This window comes from Bombina bombina, chromosome 2, assembly GCF_027579735.1.
Source record: "Bombina bombina isolate aBomBom1 chromosome 2, aBomBom1.pri, whole genome shotgun sequence".
Taxonomy (NCBI): domain Eukaryota; kingdom Metazoa; phylum Chordata; class Amphibia; order Anura; family Bombinatoridae; genus Bombina; species Bombina bombina.
The window spans coordinates 909,368,266-909,392,727 of record NC_069500.1 but is presented as its reverse complement, the minus strand read 5'-3'; the positions used below and the strand labels follow the sequence as shown (position 1 = coordinate 909,392,727).

Genomic DNA, 24,462 nt, shown 5'->3' with positions numbered 1-24,462 from the left:
TCAAGTATTTTCTATAACTCCATTTTTCTTTTCTTCCAAAGAAGTAGGAGCAGCAGGGACTAAATAAACTCAACTATAATTAAATTATTATGGATATTTTTACGTATAGAGACAAATTGTATTCTGAATTATCAAAAAAAGAATTCCAAAAGTTAGATGAGGAAACCGATAAGGTTGACATTATTAAATGGGTGGGCGATCTAGAAAAGGTGATGAACAAAGAAATAAGGCAAAAAATGGAATTAATTTTTCTGGATAGATACCTAGAACAAGATATCATACCCAGAGGGTTAAAATTCAAAAAGAAATGTACTTTTGAATTAAGTGAAGTTTTACAAAATGAATGGGATGAGGTCCTAGTAGGGGCATCTAAAAGATTAATCAAAATTATCAAAAAATCTAGAAATGAGAGTCTAGAGTCCATTAATAATGAGATTCAAGTCATTAAAGAAAAATTAGATCCGGTGAAAGAAGATCAGCTATTAAAGGACAAACAAAAAGTATTAATAGATAGATTGGAAAATATAAAAAGAGATATAGTATTAACTAAATGTAAGAAATTTGAGAGGGACTTAAAGGAATCGAACCAAACAGAAGAGCAAGAAATAATTTTAAGGGAAAACATTAATAAAGCAAATACTAATAATAGTAATAACGGGTGGGAAGAGGGGAGACATAATAACAGAGAACCTACTAGAGATCAGACTAGACAAGGAAATTCCCAATTAATGGCTCAGGGGAATTTTCAGAGGAATTATAATGAAAATAGAATTAATATGAGAGATTATACATATCATGATAGAAACTATAATCAAAGGAGAAGGTATAATCAAGGCTATTATCAAAGCTATAACCAATATATAAGGCCTTATCGCGAATTCTTTCCTAATAGACCATATAACCAAGGTAGGGGATACTATCATTATGATAGAAGAGATAATACAGGTTGGAATAGACATGAGAATTATAATGATTCTAGAGATGAAGAAAGACACGGAAGGGATGTGAGAAAAGAAACATACCCAGAGAGAGACTATAGGTCAGACGAAAGAGATTATAATGAGAGAACGAATTTAGAGAGGGATAATCCCCCCAAAAAAAGGGAAAATAGAAAGGCAGAACCGAAACAGACAACTATACCAACAACCAATAGATTTGGTCCGCTCACTACAACAAATGAGGAACGATTAGAATTAACAACAAATGAGTTGGCTTTTTTGGGCAGAAGCCCCCCAAGAGAAGGACCCTCATTAAGAAATGTAAAAAATCAAAGACTAGACACACCAAGGATAGGAAAAAGACAAAAAGAGGAGTCAGAGGAGGAAGGGGAAAGAATGGAGGCAAAAAGACAGAAATAATTAAAACGACCAAAGGGATCTTTAATTTAAGTAAAAGGGAATTAAGTAAAAACGAGGAAAAGATATTGAAACTAGGACTTTCCTTTGCACCATCGAAATCACTAAATAAGTTTGAAACCTATATCAGTGTCAGGAAATATGTAAGAAATCTTACTCTTAAAAGATTTTTTCTGAAAAACCCTATTGATAGATATAACAACAGTGCCAATAGTAATAAGAAAGAAGAAATATATCAACATACTTCTCTGAAGACTAAATCTAATTTCTACCCTAGTAACGATAAAGGTAGTAACCTAGAAACATTTGAAAAGATGGTCCTAGCTGACCTAAGAAAAATGGAAAGTTCAGGTAAACACACTAAGAAAAATTTGACTAAAAAAGAGAGAGAAATATTAAAGGAATTGCAAAATGATGAGACTATTACCATAAAAATGGCAGATAAAGGGGGGGGGGGTGGTGATTCTAGATACTGTTAAATATAAAGAAGAAGCATATAGATTATTGAACGATAAGAAGACATATAGAAAGTTAACTTTGGATCCAACGAAAAATTTTCTAGAGAAATTAAATAAGATACTTTCGAAAGGACAGGAAGAGGGAATTTTGACAGATAAAGAATTTATATATTTAAAACCTCAACACCCAATAATTCCCATCTTCTACTACCTGCCGAAAGTACACAAAAACTTAGTGAATCCACCCGGAAGACCTATTGTCTCTGGCATAGGTTCCCTTACTGCTAACTTATCTGAATATGTCGATAAGTTTTTGCAGAAATATGTAGTCAAACTAGACACCTATTTAAAAGATTCTACAAGCTTATTAAAAACACTTAATGAAATAGATTGGAAAGAAGACTACATATTAGCGACCTGTGATGTGGTATCACTATATACTAATATCAACCATACCCTTGGTATAGAGGCAATAGAGGGATTTTTACAACAAGATCCAAGTCTAAAAAAAGAACAAGGAACTTTCCTAATTGAATGCATTCGCTTCATTTTGGAACATAACTATTTCTCATTCAATGATAACTATTTTTTACAAATAGAGGGAACGGCGATGGGCACGAGATTCGCACCGAGCTACGCAAACTTGTTTATGGGAGACTGGGAAAACAGATTTCTCCAGTTTGCGGAGCTCGGTGCGAGTCTCGTGCTCTTTAAAAGATATATCGATGATATCATTATTTTATGGAAAGGGAGCGAAGAAGATTTGATTAAGATGTTCGGAATAATGAATAATAATGATAAAGGACTATCTTTTACTTATCAAATAAGCAAAGAAACCATAACATTTCTAGATTTGGACATTAGAGTGGAAAATAATAAATTAATAACTAAGACCCATTTCAAACCTACTGATTCTAACAACTACATCCATGCATCCAGCTGCCACTTTTCTAAATGGAAAAATAATATTCCGGTAGGACAGTGCCTGAGAATCAGGAAAAATTGCACTGAAATGGGTGATTTTGAAGAACAAATCAAACTATTAAAAGGAAAATTTGTTGAAAGGGGTTATAAAGAGGAAATTATAAAGAATGCAGTTATAAGAGCTAGGGAAACCAATAGGGACACATTACTGAGTTATAAACCCAAAACCAACTCGATTGTAGATGAATATGATGTACCATTCATAACCGAATTTAATGATGATCACAATAAGATAAGGAAACTATTGAGGAAGCATTGGCACATTGTCAAAAGCGACCCGATAGTGGGAGATAAATTACCTCCTTTCCCTAGAATGGTTTTTAAAAAAACTAAAAACCTTAAATCTATGTTGGCCCCAAGCGAATTTAAAGGAAAAACGTGCCGTAAAGGGAAAGATAGAGATCTATGTGGTAAAGAATTAAACGGATTCTATCCGTGTATCTCATGTAAATCATGTAAGCATAGCACAAAAAAGAAAGACATCAGTATCCCAGGATTAAATATTCAATATAAAATTAAAGATGTCCTAAGATGTAATAGTAGGGGTGTGATATATATGTTGCAGTGCTCGTGTGGCCTGATATATATCGGAGAAACATCACGAATGTTGAGGGATAGAATCCGTGAGCACCTCTGGCACATTGAAAAAGGCATGCTGGAGACGCATTTATACCAGCACTTTAGAGAGGTACATAGGAACAGTACCAAGGACATGAAGTTTTGGGGCCTATGTAAAATAAAAGGAAATTGGAGAGGGGGAAATTTAGAAACAGCACTCCTGAAAAAGGAGGCGGAAATGATTTACAATTTTAACACACTACACCCAAATGGTTTAAACTCTGAACTTGATATTATTCCATTTTTATCATGATTACAATTATAGAATACATTATTATGTTCCCAATTATTGAAAATGTCACCAATATGGTTTCTTTATCAAATAAAGTAACCTAGAGATAGTATACTTAGTAGCATAGATTAATACAGATTTGTCATTCAGAGGACCGTAATTCATATTTTAATTATTATTCCAATTAAGAATATAGGAAGAATTTCATTAGATCGACTTATATCCCATAGTACTGTCTAACAATTGGATGGACCTATAGCTTAGTGGTTAGGTCCACAGTCCTCCAATCTAAGTTACCAGAGTTCAATTCCCCTAAATGAAAGAAGTTATGTATATTATTATATTTATATTATTAATTTTATATTAGGAACATTAATTCGGGTGAAGCCAGAACCCAATATTTAACTAGGACCTTCTGATAGAAGGGCAATTTTGAGAGATAGCGAGGTTTCTATTGCGAGTAAAGCTCTTATTGTAAATTAGAGGCCCTTATAATACTAGTATTTAAACACGATGGTTTAATATAGCCACGCCAATAGCTTGGAGGTAACACTTCAGACTTAAGATCCAGGGATCCAAGGTTCGATCCCCAAAGGGAATTATGTATAATTTTTTAATAATTTTTAATAATTTTTACTAATTCTTATTGAGTCCATTATAAACTCTGTTTAGCATTTTAAGTTTATTTGTTGAGATTGAATGTTTTTTCTCATGAAAACGTAAGGAGTGTAAAGATCCTTATAGATATCAAGGGTATATAACCTGCTTGAGCTAAATGGGTTGAAAAGTAAGAAAATATACTTACCTGTATAGACATGAGGATCCCACCTTTTGAGGAAGATTTCACTTCCAGAGTGACCATAGGAAGTGAAAAGTTATCAGCGAATCAAAGACAACTAGGGGAAATAAAAGGCATATTTTTACTCTCAAACTGCATCTTGAAAAAGCCCCACACCTTAGGGGTGAAACGCGTAGAAAGGTGAAAGACAAAGAGGAAACTCAGCAGTAACCGGCTCTGCGTACGAAGTACTTGAAGAGCAGAGTGTCACGGAGAGGCTGCGGTGAAAAGGTAACTCAGATAAGGCTTGCGCAAGTGAAGATAGTTACCCACAGGGACAAGAAGGTCCACTACTTAACCAGACTTTCAATATCGCTATAAGAGCTTATGCACCCGGACAAAGACCAGCAGGTGAGAGTATCTATATGTCAGTAACTCCCCGCTAAAGTGTGATCCATACCACCTAACCGGATTAAGATTGTCTGTGGAAACTGTTCATTGAATACAGACTCCGGTGTTACTATTTTGAATACATCATAAGACTGTTGTTCCGAGTGGGGATTTGCCCCTATTTGCATAAGATTGCATATTTCATCTGGGGAACTCCCCCTTCTCATGAGATTTCAAGCAGGTGTACCACTGTAACAAGGCAAAACAAGGACTATTTGATATTACGGGCCGAGTAGAAACAGGCAGTTACACGTCTGTCTGTTACGGCAACAGAAGAAAGTCCCCTATACACAGAGACTTGTATCGGGAATAGAACCCAAGCCAGATAGTCAAACATATACCTGTCTCTTTCTGCATGTTTTTTCCTTAGACGTATATCTCCTTAACCATTCACATAGAGGATCTAATATCAATATAGTAATTTGTATTAGCAATTTTATTTAGAAGCGGTTGTGATTGAAGAGTGTTTGGGCCAATTGCATGAGAGATTGCTTGGATTATTTTTACTGTGTTTTTGATTTATTGTGTTTTTACCTTTTATATCATTAAAAAGTTGTACATAATTCTAATCCAGGCACGAGTTACCTCCAATTATTGACTCAAGTATTTTTATATGAGGATTGTTAAAAAACTGTCCTAGGACAACATAGTATCGTTGGTTTATTAGCCCACTGCTAGGTATACTTAATATATATTTTAGCGCCACCTACACTACACACATTCAGATTCTCCTATTTTTTAACTACCTAGGAAGGAGGTAGGACCAGAGGTTGGCTAAGTGGGTCGAGTCTAGCGCTCCTCTCAAGTATTTTCTATAACTCCATTTGGAGTTATTTATGTCAGCCCTAATTGGCTAAAATGCAGGGCCTCGATCCGATATGCAGCGTCGCCCGCAAAAGCCGGCGACGCAAAATTTTGCACTGGTTTGGTATCACATATACGGCGTAGAAATTACGCTCATATATTTCTGCCTTCGGCTGTAGTTTTTTGGCCCATAGACAGGTATACCAAACCAGCGCAGTTTGGTATCCAATATACAGCGTAAGGACTTACGTGGCGAAAATGGAGAAATCTGACTCCATTTTTACCTCGCCACAAATTGCAGGCGTAGTAAGCCTTACGCTGTGTATTGGAGTCCCGTAGATCCCTAAACTACCTGCAAAATAAAACCTAACACATGCGCCATGTCTATCTACCTGTCAACCGCGATCCCCCGCCGCAATCACTAATAAAGTGTTTAACCCCTAAACCGCCACTCCCGGACCCCTCCGCCACCTACATTAAATGTCTAACCCCCTAATGTGAGCCCCCTACACCGTCGCCATCTACATTAAAATTATTAACCCCTAATGTAATCCCCCTACACCGCCGCCATCTATATTAAAATTATTACCCCCTAATGTGAGCCCCCTACACCGCCGCCACCTATTTTAACTATATTACCCCCTAATCTAATCCCCCTACACCGCCGCCACCTATATTAAATATAGTAACCCCTAAAATACTAAAATGACCCTACCCTAAACTAAATTAAAAATATGAATAGCCAATAGAATAAGAGATACTGTAATTCTATTGGCTGATTAGAATAGCCAATATATTTACAGTAGCTCTTATTCTATTGGCTATTCAAATCAGCCAATAGAATTAAAGTAGCTCGCATCCGATTGGCTGATTTGAATTTGAAGGCTCAAATCAGCCAATAGGAATTCAAGGGACGCCATTTTTAATCGCGTACCTTGAATTCCTATTCAGTGTACGGCGGCGATCGTATGAAGAGGATCCTCCACGCTCCGGCTCCGGTCTTCAGTTCCAGCATTGCCGGTCTTCAGTTCCAGATGGACGGTCTTCAGATCCGCGGTCATCGGTCTTCAACTCCTCCGCTCTGCGCCGGCTAGATCCTGGAAGAAGAAGAGGTCGCCGCCTGGAAGAAGACTTCTCCGCCTGGAACAGGACCTTCTCCGCCGGTCTTCAGGACAGGTAAGGAGCACTTGGGGGTTAGACTTAGGTTTTATAAGGGGGGATTGGGTGGGTTAGAATAGGGGTATGTGGGTGGTGGGTTGTAATGGGGGGGGGTTGTTGTATTTTTTACAGGTAAAAGAGCTGATTACTTTGGGGCAATGCCCCATAAAAGGCCCTTTTAAGGGCTGGTAATAGAGCTGTTTACTTTTGTAATTTAGATTAGGGTAGGGACATTTTTTTATTTTGGGGGGCTTTGTTATTTTATTAGGGGGCTTAGAATAGGTGTAATTAGCTTAAAAATCTTGTAATCTTTTTATTTTTTGTAATTTAGTGTTTGTTTTTGTAATTTAGTTTAGTGTATTTAATTGTATTTTAGTTTAGATATTTGTAGTTTATTTAATTTATTGATAGTGTAGGTGTATTTGTAACTTAGGTTAGGATTTATTTTACAGGTAAATTGGTAATTATTTTAACTAGGTAGCTATTAAATAGTTATTAACTATTTAATAGCTATTGTACCTAGTTAAAATAAATACCAAGTTACCTGTAAAATAAATATAAACCCTAAAATAGCTACAATGTAATTATTAATTATATTTTAGCTATCTTAGGGTTTATTTTATAGGTAAGTCTTTAGTTTTAAATAGGAATAATTTAGTTAATATTATTAATATTATTTAGATTTATTTTAATAATAATTAAGTTAGGGGTGTTAGAGTTAGATAGGGTTAATATATATAATATAATAACTATATTAACTATATTAACCCTAATATAATTAGGGTTAATATAGTTAATATAGGTGGCGGCGGTATAGGGTGATTAGATTAGGGGTTAATAATTTTAATATAGGTGGCGGCGGTATGGGGGGATTAGATTAGGGGTTAATTTAGTTAATATAGGTGGCGGCGGTGTAGGGGGAGTAGATTAGGGGGTAATACATTTATTATAGGTGGCGGCGGTGTAGGGGGATTTAGATTACAGGCAAAAGAGCTAATTACTTTCTGACAATGCCCCGCAAAAAGCCCTTTTAAGGGCTGGTAAAAGAGCTGGTTACTTTGGGGCAATGCCCCGCAAAAAGCCCTTTTCAGGGCTATTTGTAGGGTTAGACTAAGGTTTAGTGGTAGGGAAATGTTAGTATTTTAGGGGTTAATTAATTTAATATAGGTGGCGGTGGTGTAAGGGGGTCAGATTAGGGGGTAGTACATATATAGGTGACGGCGGTGTAAAGGGGTCAGATTAGGGGGTAGTACATAGGTGGCGTCGGGATCATATTAGGGGTTAATATAGTTTAAATAGGTGGCGGCAGTGTAGGGGGCTCACATTAGGGGTTAATATAGTTTAAATAGGTGGCGGCGGTGTAGGGGGATCATATTAGGGGGTAACATAGTTAATGTAGGTGGCGGCGGAGTAGGGGGCTCACATTAGGGGGTAAAACATTTAATATAGCTAGCGGCAGTTTAGGGGGATCAGATTAGGGGGTAATATAGATAATGTAGCTGGCGGTGGGGACCGGGAGCGGCGGTTTAGGGGTTAATATATTATTAGGAGTGAGAGGGGGGATTGCGGATAGAGGGGTATACGTGTCGGGCTATGTTTGGGAGGCGTGTTAGACAGTAACGGGATATTTAATAACTTAGTCAGGCTTTTTATGCAGCGGCAGTTTCTAAAGTGCCGTAAGTCACTGGCGACTCCAGAAATTTGTACTTACGCAGATTTCTGGACATCGCTAGTTTGTCAGACTTACAGCACTTTAGCATCTGGCGGCGCCGTATATGGGATAGCTGGAGTTGCGAGCTGAAACTACGGGCATCACAGGTTTCCACGCTTGCCCCGAAACCTGCGCCGTATATCGGATCGTGGCCCAAGTCTTTAAAAAGAACTGAAATAAGGGTGCAGTCTGCAGAGGCTTAGATACAAGGTAATCACAGAGGTAAAAAGTATATTAATATAACTGTGTTGGTTGTGCAAAACTGGGGAATGGGTAATAAAGGGATTATCTATTTTATAAACAATAAAAATTCTGCAGTAGACTGTCCCTTTAAGTGTCCAGTACTTTTTTTGTAGATTTTACTGGACAGTCTGTAGAAATACTGGACTTTCTGGTTGAATACCGGACACCTGGCAACCTTAGTGATTAGCCCTTCCTAGAAAACCCGCAGCATGTAGTTAATTCATGAAAAGATTTCTACAAAATATGTCTCAGTAGCCTGACATTTCAAAACCTTCCACAGGATTGCCCTGGGACACTGGAAGAAGATGCCGGTGCCTTAGAGAAACCAGAAGCTTTGTGTTACCATCATTGTATAAAAATATTGAGATCTTCCCTAAAGGGGGTAACTGCAGAAAAATGGAAATTTTGTAAGTATAGATATGTTCCTGTGTCAAAAGTAAAAATAAATAAGGAATTAAACAACAACAAATGTAACCATTAAAGGGACATTATAGTGCAAACATCTTATTCATTAGAGCATGTAATGTTAGCCCTACAGATCGTGCAGATCTATGTGTTTACCTCACAATTAAAGGGACTTTCATGATGGAAACAGAACATACCATTTTAAATAACTTTACAATTTACTTCTATTGTCAAATGTCTTTGTACTTTTGGTATCCTTTGTTGAAAAGCATACCTAGGTAGGCCCAGGAGCAACGAGGCACTACTGGGAGCTAGCTGAGCACATTAGTTGAGCCAATGACAAGAACCATATTACAGTAGCCACCAATCACTACCTTTGTCCCAGAAGTGCATTGCTGATCTTGAGCCTACCTGGTTATACTTTTCAGCAATGGATACCAAGAGAATAAAGCAAATTTGATAACAAAACTTAATTGAAAAGTTATTTAAAAACTGCATGCTTAAACTGAATCATGAAAATTAAATTTTGATTTTACTGTCTCTTTAATGTACCACTCGTGAGCTGCAGAGAACTGCTGGTTCCAAGAAGACGAAAAGCAGTTTAACCATGTTGAAGGGTTGCAACATTTCCCCCCTAGAATGTCCCTTTTAATACTTGCAGAGAATAATTTAAAATGTAAATAATAAAAGATTGTCACTAAATATGTAAATAATCATTTACATTTTCAAAAATTTTAGTATAGCTGCATGGTACTTTATCTGTTAACAATAGCTGCCTATACTTAAAGGGACACTGAACCCAATTTTTTTTCTTCCGTGATTCAGATAGAACATGCAATTTTAAGCAACTTTCTAATTTACTCCTATTATCAATTTTTCTTCGTTCACTTGCTATCTTTATTTGAAAAAGAAGGCATCTAAGCTTCTTTTTTGGTTCAGACCTCTGGAAAGCACTTTTTATTGGTGGATGAATTTATCCACCAATCAGCAAGAATAACCCAGGTTATTCACCAAAAATGGGCCGGCATCTAAACTTACATTCTTGCATTTCAAATAAAGATTCCAAGAGAATGAAGAAAATTTGATAATAGGAGTAAATTAGAAAGTTGCTTAAAATTACATGCTCTGTCTGAATCACAAAATAAAAAAATTGGGTTTAGTGTCCCTTTAAAGAAAAAAAAGAAAAATATATATATTTCTAGTTTTAGCCATGTGTCAATAGTTTTATTAGTAATATGTTGAATAAAAATAAAATGTTATTATTGTTTATAAAAGGAAACAACCATCTGCAAAATATCTGGAAGATTATTACTATAAGCCAACAAACACACTTTAAATAAATAGAGAGAACTCACCATGTAATGCAAAAAAGTGTAAAAAAAAATACCCCTTAATGAGAAATCATAAAACATTGTAAAAGGGACATCCGAATGCAAACATTCTAGAATCTAATTTGTTAGAGCATGTCATTGTTAAACACAACAATTGGTTTAACAATGGTTAAACACATAGGTAAAGACCCAGCTATGTGATAGAATTGCTGGTCCTGGCCAGGCATGGCATATCAGCCAATTAACAGTGGCAGAGCCTCACCAATCACAGGCTGCGTTCTGCTCAGGTGTTTCAGGATCAGCAGTGGAAACAATTACAGGCTCTAATGAATTCAGTTATGTTGATTATTAGTGATATGTTTCACACTGTTGCAGTGAAATTTTGACAAATCCCTTTTCCAGCCTGTTAGAAATTTGCCACGATAAAACATTGTATGCAACTTATGTCAATTTGGCATTTTTTATTTCTATGCCAGTAAAATCCTTCACAAAAACCCCAATTTGAATTTATTGAACTGCCCAAGTACCATATACAGGGCAAGATTACAAGTGGAGCACAAAAAACACAATTTATGCTTACCTGATAAATGTATTTATTTCATTGTGGTTAGAGTCCACAATCCATTACTCTTCCCCATCACTAGGAGGAGGCAAAGATTCCCAAACCCCAGGAACTCTATAACACCTCCCCCACCTCACTGATAGCTCAGTCTGATTTATAGGCAAACAAATAAGAGCAGGGTGGGGTCTCGTTGACTCTCACCCCCATAAAAGAAATGAATTTATCAGTAAAGCAAAAATTATTGCAAGCAAATAGAGAACAAATGGCTGATATTAACACTAGGACAACTCTAAGGGGTAGATTTACCAATGTCTGTTAGACATAATACGATGTAGCATATCATGTCCGACAGACATCGCTGAATGCCGACAGCATACGCTGTCGGGATTTATCATTACACAAGCAGTTCACCAGAACTGCTTGCGCAATGCCGCCCCCTGCAGATTCGCTACCAATGGGCCACTAACAGGGTGTGTCAATCAGCCCGATCAGACCGCAGCCTCAGAGACAGTGGATCAGTTATGGAGCAGCAGTCTTAAGACCACTGCTTCATAACTGCTGCTTCCGGCGAGCTTGAAGGCTCTCACGGAAACAAGGGGAACAAGAGCCATTCGGCCCTTGTTAAATCTACCCTAAGAATCCAAAGAACAAAGAGCGATATATAATTCAATGCAGTGCAGACCCTATAGACATCAATTCAAACAACTGACTATAAGAAGAGACAAAGGACACACCATAACAAATGCTCCTAAATAAAGATAGGGGATACAACACTCTTTTGCAAATACATGGATAAACTATATATTTAATAAGTGCCTATACGAGAAACATAGAAACACAGTTATATCGATATCCAAGTCCTGGTAGACTGTACTGCATGTCAGGCAAAGCGATTAGCTTTCCCTGTGCTTATAAAACTTTTCTGCCAAAGTCAGCAGCATGTAGATAAAGAAAGTTCTTTGCGATGCGCTGGGCGTGGATTACATGACAATAACCAATGTCTACGCACGTTTCATCCCCTACGTCACTTAGTAGACGGGACTTCCTCAGGGCTAGTTAGTTCATCTCCTTCTGGAGATTAAATACTGATACATGCTCCACCCAAGAGGCAGGTGAAAGTATATACAATGGTGCATTCAAACAGAGATATATATAGGCTGACCATATTGCCGCTTTAAAAAGGGACACATATGAAAAATACATATTTCAGGGCTGTTTTCAGAAATGGTTTTGTATAAGAACCCTCACATATGTATTTTTCATATGTGTTCCTTCTTAAAGCCGCAATATGGTCAGCCTAGATATATACAATTTATTAAAGTGACAGTATAGTTATAAAGTACATACATAATACTACAAAGTTATAGCGACTTTCACAAAGTCAGATAGAACCAAAAATATAGGGCATAATTTAAACTAATTCAAATTCTGAAAAATAGATAGATTAACATTTCATTACATATGAACCAACGTAAGGACAGACAAAGAAGCTAGCCATATCTAGTTTCTCATTCATACGGTGACGTACTAGAGTCCTGAGAGTGTAGACCATTCTCACTCTTTCTGTAGGAGGCACTTGTCATAATCCCCTCCTCTACCATGAAGTAGACCTTTATCAATGCCTATGAATTTAAGGCATTCAGGATCACTATTATGTTTCATCTGGAAGTGTATTGTCACACTACTTGTCTCAACCTTAAATTTCACATCATCTCTGTGTTCGTTTATTCTATCTTTAAAAATTATCTTGGTTTTCCCAACATAAAATCTGGGGCAAGGACATTCAAGTAGATAGACCAATCCCTCAGTATTACAATTAAATAAGTGTTTTATCTGAAATTGTTTGCCACTGTTACCTTCGAAAAATGTGGTTCTTTTCATAAACTCACAGGTGACACATTTCCCACAAGGAAAATTCTCTATGGGAATGGGAAGATGGCTTTTAAGCCAGTTAGTTTTAGATTGAGTGGGAACAAAATTAGTCCTTACAAGTTTGTCACGCATGTTAGAAGCCCATTTAGCAGTAAGGCTAGGAAATTCCCCAACTTCTTGAACAATGTTTGTATCATTGGTTAACAGGGGCCAATGTTTTCTCAGAATATTATTCAAACTATTCCAGTGACCGTTATAATTAGTGATTAGCCTTATAGTAGATGTCTTAGCTACTTACTTTCTAAAATGCAGATCATCTCTAATTTTTTTTTTAGCCATGATCCTAGCTTTTGTGCTTCTCTTAGAATACCCTCTGGCTATAAACCTTTCTTGCATCTCTTTTGCGTGTTTATCAAACTTTTTTTAGGGGAGCAATTTTGACGCAAGCATAGAAATTGCCCCTTAGGAATTCCTCTTATCATATGGGTGGGATAATGGCTAGAAGTCATCAAAATGCTTTTAGTGGTGGTTTCTTTTCTGTAGTTTTCAGTGACAAGAACCCCTTTATCACTGGTTATTTTCACACCCAGGAAGGAAATTTCAGTAGGACTAAATTGAAGAGTCAGGTGAATATTGTAAGTATTACGGTTTAGTTCATGGACAAATGTTTGCAAGTGATTAAGACTCCTTCCCAAATGAGAAGGTTATCATCCACGTATCTTAGCCAGAAGTGAACGCGATCATTAAACAGCTGATTTTGGTAAACAGCTTCCATCTCCCATTTACCTAGATGGAGACATGCATAGGTGGGGGCACACATAGCTTAGTTTATGTTGGGAAAACAAAGATAATTTTTAAAGATAGAATCAAAAAACACAGCAATGATGTGAAATTTAAGGTTTAGACAAGTAATGTGGCAAGACGCTTCCAGATGAAACATAATAGTGATCCTTAATGTCTTAAAATCATAGAGGGGATCATGACAAGTGCCTCCTACAGAAAGAGTGCAAATGGATCTAAACTCTCAGGACTCTAGTACCTCATGGTATTTATGATAAACTAGATATGACTAGCTTCTTAGGGTAATAATCAGCTCCGTCCTCCTTTGTCTGTCCTTACGTTGGTTCATATGTAATGAAATGTTTATCTATTTTTCAGAATTTAATTAGTTTGAATTATGCTCTTTATTCTTGGTTCTACCTGACTTTGTGAAAGTCGCTATAACTTTGTAGTATTTATAACTATACTGTAACTTTAATAATACTGTAACTTTAATAAATTGTATATATTTCTGTTTGAATTCACCATTGTATATACTTTCACCTGCCTCTTGGGTGGAGCATGTATAGGTATTTAATCTCCAGAAGGAGATGAACTAACTAGCCCTGAGGAAGCCATGTCTACTAAGTGACGTAGGGGGTGAAATGTGCATTGGCATCGGTGGTTATTGTCACGTGACCACACTTATTGCCTCCCAAAAAACTTTCTCTACATGCTGCTGACTTTGGCAGAGACTATGGTGGAAAAGTTTTACAGGTACCGGGGAAGCAAATTGCTTTGCCTTACATGCAGTACAGTCTACCAGGACTTGGATATCGATCAGATATGTTTGGAGCTCCTGATTAAGAGGGGACATTATGGATATTTGACTTGAACTTGAATTTGTAGGAGGAACTGTGTTTCTATGTTTTTCGTATACCACACTATGTGGGGGGTCACAGAAGGGAATTGACCTTACTACAAGGACAATACTGCCCATTTGTCTATGCTTTCAAGTTACTTAACAGCCTGTCTGCTTGATTAATATCCATATGACAAAAGACACATTTTGTAAAGGTATGCAAAGAAGACCAAGTAGCTGCCTTGTAAATCTGTTAAACTGAAGCCTCATTCTCAAAGACCCAGGAAGTGGCAACTGATTTAGTAGAATGAGCAGTAATCCATTACAGTGGAGGCTGACCTGCCTCCAAGTAAGCCTTGTGTATCAAAAGTTTCAACCAATAGTACCAAGAAGCAGCAGAATCTTTCTAACCTTTCTTAGAACCAGAAAAGTGAATGAACAAACCAGAAGTTTGTCTAAAGTCCTTACTAGCATCAATGTAATATGTCGATGCCCAAGCAACATCCAAATTATGCAAATATCTCTCTGAAGCATTCTTGGGATTAGGACACAAAAAAGGAACAACAATCTCTTTACTAATGTTGTCTGAGGAAAAACAACCTTAGGCAAAAAGTAAAACGTAGTTTGTAAAACGTAGTTTGTAAAACCGCCTTATCCTGATGAAAAATTAGATAAGGAGGATCACAAGAAAGAGTAGATAATTCAGAAACTCTTAGCCAAAAGAAATGACACTTTCCAGGAAAACTGTTTAATATCCACCTTATGCATAGATTCAAAGGGAGGACCCTGAAAAACCCTTAACACCAAGTTAAGATTCCATAGAGGAGAAATTGGCTTGATTACGGGTTTAATATGAACCAAAGCCTGAACAAAACCATGAATATCAGGAAGATTAGCAATCTTCCTATAGAATAAAACTGAAAGAGCAGAAATCTGCCCCTTCAGAGAACAGATAAGCCCTTTTCCAGACGATCCTGCAAAATCCTAGGAATCCTGGAAGAATGAAATTTAAAAAAACCATGATCTATGCACCAAGAAAAAAATGCCTTCCAGGCCTTATAATAGATTTTCCTAGTTGCAAGCTAACAAGGTTTCAATCACAGAATCAGAGACACCCCTATGTCTAAGGATTAACCGTTCAATTTCAATACCATCAAGTTCAGAGACTTGAGATCTGGATGCAAAAAGGGACCTTAAGACAGAAGGTCTGACCTCGGATGCAGAGGTCAAGGAGGACAGCTGGACATCTAAACTAGATATGCATACCAAATCCTGTGAGGCCAAGCTGGGGCAATCATAATTACTGGCTTATTTTGTAAATCCCTTTGGGTATAAGTACCAGAGGATGAAACAGATAAGCAATCTAAAATGACCAAGGAACTACTAGAGCATCCAATAACTCTGCTTGAGGATCACTGGACCTCACAAAGTGCCTGTGAAGTTTACCCTCGAAATATGAATCGCAATTAGAAAATTTGAGACACCTACCTCACGGCTAGGAAACTGTGAGTTCTCCCCTGATGGTTGACGCTGCTGTGACATTGTATCTCTAGAAAATGAGATAAGACTTTCTTTTCAACAGAAGCCCAGCTTGAAGAGCACTGAAAATTGCACAGGGTTCTAGAACATTTATAGGTAATGTCGCCTCCCACAAACTCCCTGTGCTCTAAAAAAAAAACACAAACCACTCCCCAACCTGAGAGACTTACATCTATAGTGATTATAGTCCAGGTAGGGAAAGCAAAAGAATTATAAACTGAATAATAAACTGATGATCCAGTCACCAAGTCAGAGACTGACATATTGGGATACAAAAATATCCTTTGAGACAGCTGAGTATAATCTCTGCACAATTGACAAAGCATACAAAGCTGAAGATGTCTTATATGAAAATGAGCAAATGGAATTGCATCTGAAGCTGCAATAATTAGACCTAGTTCTTCAATACAAAGAGCAACCAAGGGGAAAGATGGGGACTGAATCTATTTGAAAACCCAAAAAGTTACCTTTGTTTGAGCAATCAAAGAACTTATTGGAAAATTGATCCGCCAACCATGTTGTTGAAGAAACAACAAGAGTTGGTTGATTTGAGATTCTGGGAGCTTGAACCAAGATGTCATCCAGGTATGGAAATACCCTGAGTACTGATCACAGACAAAAGAACACCAAGAACCTTTGTGAATATTCTTGGAGCTGTAGCCAGACCAAATGGTAGAGCAATGAATTGAAAATGCTTGTCCAGGAAAGCAAATTTCAGAAACTGCAAATGTTCTCTGTGAATTGGAACATGAAGGCAAGCATCCTTTAAATCTATTGTGGAAATAATCTGGCCTTGCTGAACAGAAGGCAGAATAGTCTGAATAATTTCCATTTTGAGAAAAGTAATCCTTACAAACTTGTTTAGAGCTTTTAGATCCAGAACTGGTCTGAAAGTACCTTCCTTCTTTGGAACAATGAAGAGATTTCAATAAAATTGCATCCCTGCATCCCCTGTTCCTGCAAAGAAATTGGTGCAATCACTCCCCTAGCTTCCAGATCTGAGATAGACTGGAAAAAAAGCTTTAACTTTTACAGGATTCCTTGGAACATTGGACAGAAAACATCTACCTTTGGGAGGCCTTGTTCTGAATCCTTTTCAATATCCCTGAGAAACTATATTCAGAACCCAGTGATCTGGAAAGAGGCTTAACCTGTCCCCTACCAGAACCTCTGGACCAGGGGCTGCACTTTCATGCAGTTTTAGTAGTAGGGATATATTTCTTATACTGCTTTGACTTGCTTTAGTAATCACTGGGTGTCCAGACTGAACCAGAGGTGCCTTGCTTATGAGCAGAGGAGTCAACCTTGTGTTCCTTATTCTGACAAAAGAAACAAAAACTATTGGAAGATTTAGATTTCCCTCTAGACTTGTTGTCTTGAGGAAGAAAAGTCCCTTCACCTCCAGTAACAGTAGATATTAGAGAATCTAAATCAGAAACAATTTCTTTCCATGAAAGGAAAGAGTTAATAATTTGGATTTTTAAACCATATCAGCAGACCAGGATTTAAGCAATACGGCTCACCTGGCAAGGACTGCCAAAGACATTCTTTTGACATTATTCTTCATAATATCGAACACAGCGTCACAAATAAATGTATTGGCACTTTTGAGTAAACCCAAAAGATTTCCACCAGCAGAGTCATCAGAACACTGTTCTGAAAGACTAGATAGCCAGTAAGTTGAAGACGCAGCCATAAACAGCTGAGCAAATAACCTGCTTGTAAAAAGGCCCTTGTATGAAAAGACTCTAATTTTCTATCCAAAGGACCTTTAAAATAAGTACTGTCTTCCAAAGGAATAGTTGCATCAACCTTAGAAACAGTTTCCCAAAAATCAGAAACCTTACAGAAGGATTAAATTAATTACCTGGCTTAGACCATTCACTAGAAATAATTTTAGATACAGCATTAGGAATAAGGAAATCCTCAGGGAGATTAACAACAGTCTTAAAAACTGACCTCAACTTAAACAAAATAGCGGAAATATCAGGTTCAACATCACTTAAAGATTCCTCATCACCAGAGGAAACTTCACCATCTGAAAACATAACCGTATCTCTGGGCACATAGAACTTGTAGAAGGTAACATCTGAACTCACCTTTTATGGTTGTTTGAAGGTAAAAGAGCAGCCAGTGCCTTAGAAACTGCAGCCTTGATAAAAAAACAATCACACTAGTTGAAACATCACTAATATTCTCCTTTAATGAACAAACAGAATGTGCATTAATACCCAAAGAAATATCATTAGGTTGGTCTGATTGCAATAATAATTCTAAACATGAGTAACATAAATGAGCTGGAGAAGGTACCTCAGCTCTTCTACAATACGCACATCTAATAGTAGAAAGGTGTTCAGGGGACTCAATTCCTGGGATAGATTTAGGGACAGAATCAGATAGCTCCATTATAGCATTTGACAAAGCAATGCAATAAACATTATAACCCCCTTAACAAGCTCTTGAGGAATGGAAATCACGTACCCCCTTGTTTGTAGCTTTTTAGATAAACTCACATGTACAATGCACACTAAGCCAAACTGCAAAACAAAGCAGGAGACATTAACATTACATCCGATAGTCAGATAATGGTCATCAGTATTAATAGACGGGCATAAAAAAATGACAGCTATAAGGAATTTAGCAAGCCAAAACACAACGTGCATATAGACATGGATAAACGTGCGCTAACCTGACATGCATAAACCAGCCAAAGCGCAAAAGTAACATAATAAGACTAAATGGATGTGCATTAACCTGACGTGCTCAATATTGGCGAGTGTAAACCCAAAGTCTGAAGGGTGAAATTCAAACAAATGTGTCTTAGTCCCACTAAGCAAGTAGTCCAAAAGATAATAGAGATGCCACTCTGAAGTCCTCTAGTCCTATGCCAGGGTCAACTCTTTTTAAAAACACATCACCAATACACTGTAACAACAACAAAAAGGTGCTCCAATGGCACAATATCAATGTAACTTAGTTTTCCCTCTTAAACAGTAATCCCAAAAGAAGGATACTCACAAGAATGATGCACTTAGCACAAAGTGCAAATCAGGCAGTCTGGGAGAATTGGGAGATCCCCAGCTAGCTCACCTCAAAGGTACACAGGATCCGTATGACCACTGCCATACTCCGATACACCATTTAAAAACCCTTCCGAAACCACTTGGGAGTTCTTTTTTATTTATTTTTTATTTTTTTATATATTTTTATTGAGGTTTTCAAAACACATATCATACATTGAAGATTCACTTGTCTCAAGAATCATGTTACAATAAAATATAGGATCGGCATCAACAAACAGAAATGCATATCAAACAATAATCTGTATAATGACTATGAAATATTGTAGTCCAGCATTAAATACCATGACTGCTCAAATGTAACATATTTTCAGTAACAGAATTAAATATAGCAACACTTTTACCACAGTATTTTGCTTTGTTTATTGAGATGCCAGAACTTGAGAAAAGAACCTATAGAAAAATACCTCATTTAACTTTTAAGGGGTACAGGGGGATATATCGATAACTTCTATGGGTAATCACACTTAAACATAATGTAGGGATTTGCATATGGGATCTGTGTCAGTCTGCTAGGGCTAATCAAATAAGATATGAAAATAACTCACTCAAGACAAATCAGCTTGAAGGCAAATTAGGTATTATAATGAAACTGTTTTAGCTCTATCCGCATGAACAAAAAGGGACTATAGCTACAACAGCCAAGAACACTAAATGAACCAGTTGAGTATATATATTGAATGCTGAGTTACCTTCATAGGGAAGCATAGAATAGATAGTATAGGTACCTCAATTGGGACAGTAGATACATATAATGCAATTTAGAGAGACGTAATTAGCACTATAATGCTATTATTCACCTTAATATAGGTGGTCTATAAAACTGTATTGCAGCTTTGTATTTAAAATACCTCTAAATATGGCTTTATCAGTACAAACATGGCGTGTTTGCTAGGCTGTTCCGGCCGCAGGCAGCCCAGCAAAGGGAATGAGAGCCGTTTACAGTGTTTCCGACCTAGTTCTACTATTATTATACGGTAACTCCAAAACTGGTATGTACATACATAAACTAGCAGTTTGTACTTAATGTTGGCTAATAAGTGCCTAGGGTGTATAGAAAAATAGCTGTCTATTCTGTATTAAAGGTCTAATAAAAAGGGTAGGAGGTGTTTAGTCCTGCCTAACCTGGACTTCAATCTAGTAGAGAAAACCCAAAATGTGCCAGCTTAAAAACAAACCAGAACATCTAGTATGTACATTATATAACTAAAGGCATTCCATCAGCTAAAAAAGAACAAAACACAGTGTATATAATAGCATTCTTGACAAAACATATATGCTGAACATGCAGGCTAACTAATACTAAAAGCACATTTGCATTAACCAAGGAAGTCTCTGCGTAGGGCTTAATATGCTATCTCTCCCAAATTTGTCTAGTAGCAAGCTGCCTGTCTAATATAGCATTCTTAACATAAAATACATACTGAGCACACAGCATAAAATATGTACATGGCAATAGGGCTAAATTTAAAAAAAAAGGCAAACAATCATATATACGAACTAGTGCCTAAAGTATATTCAGAATAAATCTCTGTGTATGGCTTAATAGCCTATCTCTCACAAATTTGTCTAGCAGCGTGCTGCCTGTCTAGTATAACACTCAGAAACACAGAAAATACATACTGAACATACAGCATTAAATATGTAAATGGAAATAGAACCAAATTTAAAGAAAAGCCAATCAGATATATATAAACTTATACTAAGAGTACATTCAGAATAGCCAAATAAGCCGCCATGCAGGGCCTAGTAGTCTACCCCACTCCAACTTTTCTAGCTGCGTGCTGTATCAGAATTGGCAGTTTCTGCTGTTTGGATCCTTGTTGGAAAATCCAGGAGGTGGGAGAACTTAAACGATCTGACCAAGCCCCAAGAAAGTGGACTTTAGGTGTAACAAGGTCCCCCATTATGATCGTCATTCTCTGCTCATTGTCATTGCTATGCCTATCAGGCAATAATGCCTTCCTTATCTTCCACACTGACCTCGCAGAGCATCCGATCAGTGAGTTTCCCAGAGCTATATCTTCTGTGGCCGTCAGAGAATCGTAATCCGTGCGACCAGGAGACCAGTCACTACGGGCCTGAACGTTAGGTAGCGTGGTCTGCATCAGCATCGAAGGAGCTGCTCCTGTATCAGCAGGCAAGTCAGTGAGTATAGTAGGTGTCCAATGCCGGGGCCCCAAGGCACCATCGCAAACATGCTGCTGAGCCGCATAGTCAGACAGGCAAGCCTCCAATGACGGCCCATCCAAGATGCTACGGAATGCCGTGGAAAGGATGGTGGTGAGTGTTGCTTGGAAGTTATCTAGCAGGGTGTCGATCGCTGTGAGGATTTCAGTCTCCATGTTAGGTGCGTCTGCTATGGCGTCAGCTCAGAGTGTGTAGTAACTGGTACACTTTTGTATTAAGGGTTTGAAATATAACAAAAATCCTTCAAAAAATAAAGGATGTGTTTCTCTTTTGTAAACTAAGCAGGTAATGGTAGTTTAAATTACCTGAATAGATACTGTGAGATTGTTACTTTTGAAATCTTTTAGTAAATAACATAAAGGTTTGAGACAGCTGAGTAGGTATAACTTTTAGTCAGGTAGAATTAATATTGAGATAGCAATTCAAAGGTATTGAAGTCAAAACCTGTCTTCACGCACACACACAGACATTCTAAAATATATACAGTTCCAAGCAATCCAAACCACACAAACAATATATCATAATTGGATGTTCCAAACTTTACTGATAGTAGTGAGCAGAGTTTGTTGCGGTTTTATATGGCACAACTTATACTGAATTAGGAACGTAAGTATAACATTGCTGCACAGAGTAAGTCAGTTCAAACGTGAGGTAAATTAGAGGATACAAAGCAAGGTAAGTATTATCCAGATAGCCAACATACAATACCCCACAAAGATCCGATAAGAGCAGAGCTAAGCAGTGACCGCCGATGGCGGTGAGAAGCTGTGTGTGCGCGGCTTGGTTTCCGGAACGCTGAGGATGTAGATCCGGATGCGTATGAATCTGAAGACGATGTCAGGTAGAAAATCCTCAAGGGAATCAGCTGTATCTACAATTAGCAAGTAGGAATGGCACAAGGAAGCAAACGTAACTGTGAGCTTCAATATTCAGGCAATGAGTGTTGAAAGTTACTGCCCTATAAAGGAAAGTTAATTAGGAGGGAGGGGATAATCCTAAAAGGAATATCACAGATCCCCCCAGTCAAGGAATCACTTCAGGGGATTCCATCCGAGGTTTCTCTGGGTAACGACGGTGAAAAGCAGTAACCAGACGAGGTGCATGTATCTCAGTAGACCTTTGCCAAGAATTTTCCTCCGGACCATAACCTTTCCACTTTATTAAATATTCCAGCTTATGTCGTCTTACTCTGGAATCAAGAATAGACTCAACTTCAAATTCTTCCTGATTCTCCACCAAGATAGGCGGGGGTCTTAGATTAATACCTTGATGGTCTTTAGCAGAATAAGGTTTAATGAGAGACACATGAAATGTGGAATGTATTTTATATGAATCAGGCAAAATGAGTCTAACTGCGTTCTGGTTGATGATCTTATCAATCGTAAAAGGTCCTAAAAATTGATTGGCAAGTTTTTTACATGGTATTTGCAACTTAAGGTTCCTGATGGATAGTAAAACTTGATCACCAATTTGATAAGTGGGACTTGGACTATGATGTTTATCATAGTTACGTTTTTGATAGTCTTTTGCCTTTGAGAGAGAATCCTTCAATTGATCTAACCTTTCTTGTAAAGAATTGGTGAATTCTGTGGCACTAGGTGAGTTTACTTCTTTTCTAGAAAGAGATACGGTATTGGGATTAAATCCATAAGTAGCAAAGAAAGGTGACATTTTAAGAGAAGTGGAAACAGAATTGTTGTAAGAAAATTCTGCCATGGGGATATAATCAATCCAATCATCTTGTAAGTAGGTAATGAAACACCTAAGATATTGTTCAAGGGTTTGATTCGTTCTTTCTGTAAGTCCATTTGTTTGGGGATGGAATGCAGTAGTGTATCTACTATCTACTTTTAGTAATATGCATAGGGATTTCCAGAAAGAAGAGGTGAATTGTGTACCCCTGTCCGTAATTATTACGGTGGGTAATCCATGTAATCTTACAATTTGATTCAAAAAGGCTGTAGCTGTTGCAAGAGCGGAAGGCAAACCTTTCATAGGTATGAAATGAGCCAGACGCGTTAGATGATCTATTACAACTAGTATGGTAGTGTGATGTTGAGATTTAGGGAGATCAACAATAAAATCCATAGATATGGTCTCCCATGGTTTATCTGGGATAGGCAGAGGTCTTAAGAGGCCTATGGGTTTTTTATGGGAGATCTTGTTTCTAGCACAAACATCACAGTTTGTTATGTATAGGTAAATTGTGTGGTTCATCCCAGGCCACCAGAAATTTCTTCTAGTTAATTCTATGGTTTTTTGGATTCCCAGGTGACCAGCTAAAGTTCCATCATGGGTTTGTTTAAGGATAGTGTTCCTTAAAGATTCAGGAATGAACAACTTCCTTTTGTAATAATATAGTCCCGTCTGTGGATCTTTATCACAAGATCCAGGTATGTTAGGGTCTTTATTTAGAACCTCAAGTATTTCTTGTTCTAGAGAAGATATAACTCCTATGAATCTTTCTTCAGGAATTACAAACTCAGGGTCATCAGACAGATCTTTTTCATACATTCTAGATAAGGCGTCTGCCTTAATATTGAGTTTCCCTGGTTTATATGTAATTAAAAAATTAAACCGGTCTAAAAAGATGGACCAACGGACCTGTCGTGAATTAAGTGTTTTACTTTTCTTTAAGTATTCTAAGTTCTTGTGATCAGTGAAAATTATGAAAGGGAGATTTGAACCTTCAAGGAGATGTCTCCAATGTTCCAGTGAACATTTTATTGCCAGTAATTCTTTATCCCCTATAGTATAGTTCTTTTCAGCAGTAGTGAGCATTCTTGAATAGAAGGCTATGGGATGGGTTTCTGTTTTATCTTTATTCTTTTGTGAAAGAATTGCCCCAATACCAGTATTTGAGGCGTCTACTTCAAGAATAAATTGTGTATCAAAGTTGGGTAATGTTAAAACTGGTGCATTAATGAATTGATTCTTTAGAGTCTCAAAAGATAATTGAGCTTCCTTGGTCCAAGTAAATCTCTGTTTCTTACTTGTTAGTTGTGTTAACGGTTTTACAATTAGTGAAAAATCTTTAATAAAACGACGATAAAAATTTGAGAACCCAATGA

The 24,462-nt window shown here is 37.3% G+C and overlaps 1 protein-coding gene across 1 annotated transcript in view; it reads left to right on the top strand.

Annotated features, from left to right (window-relative positions):
- The window catches only part of LOC128647371 (C-X-C motif chemokine 13-like), a 98,202-nt gene that overhangs the window by 13,917 nt on the left and 59,823 nt on the right, over positions 1 to 24,462 (top strand). Inside the window, exon 2 of the mRNA XM_053700156.1 lies at positions 9,072 to 9,198. Coding sequence (XP_053556131.1) covers positions 9,072 to 9,198 — 127 coding nt within the window. The remainder of the gene's footprint in view (positions 1 to 9,071; positions 9,199 to 24,462) is intronic.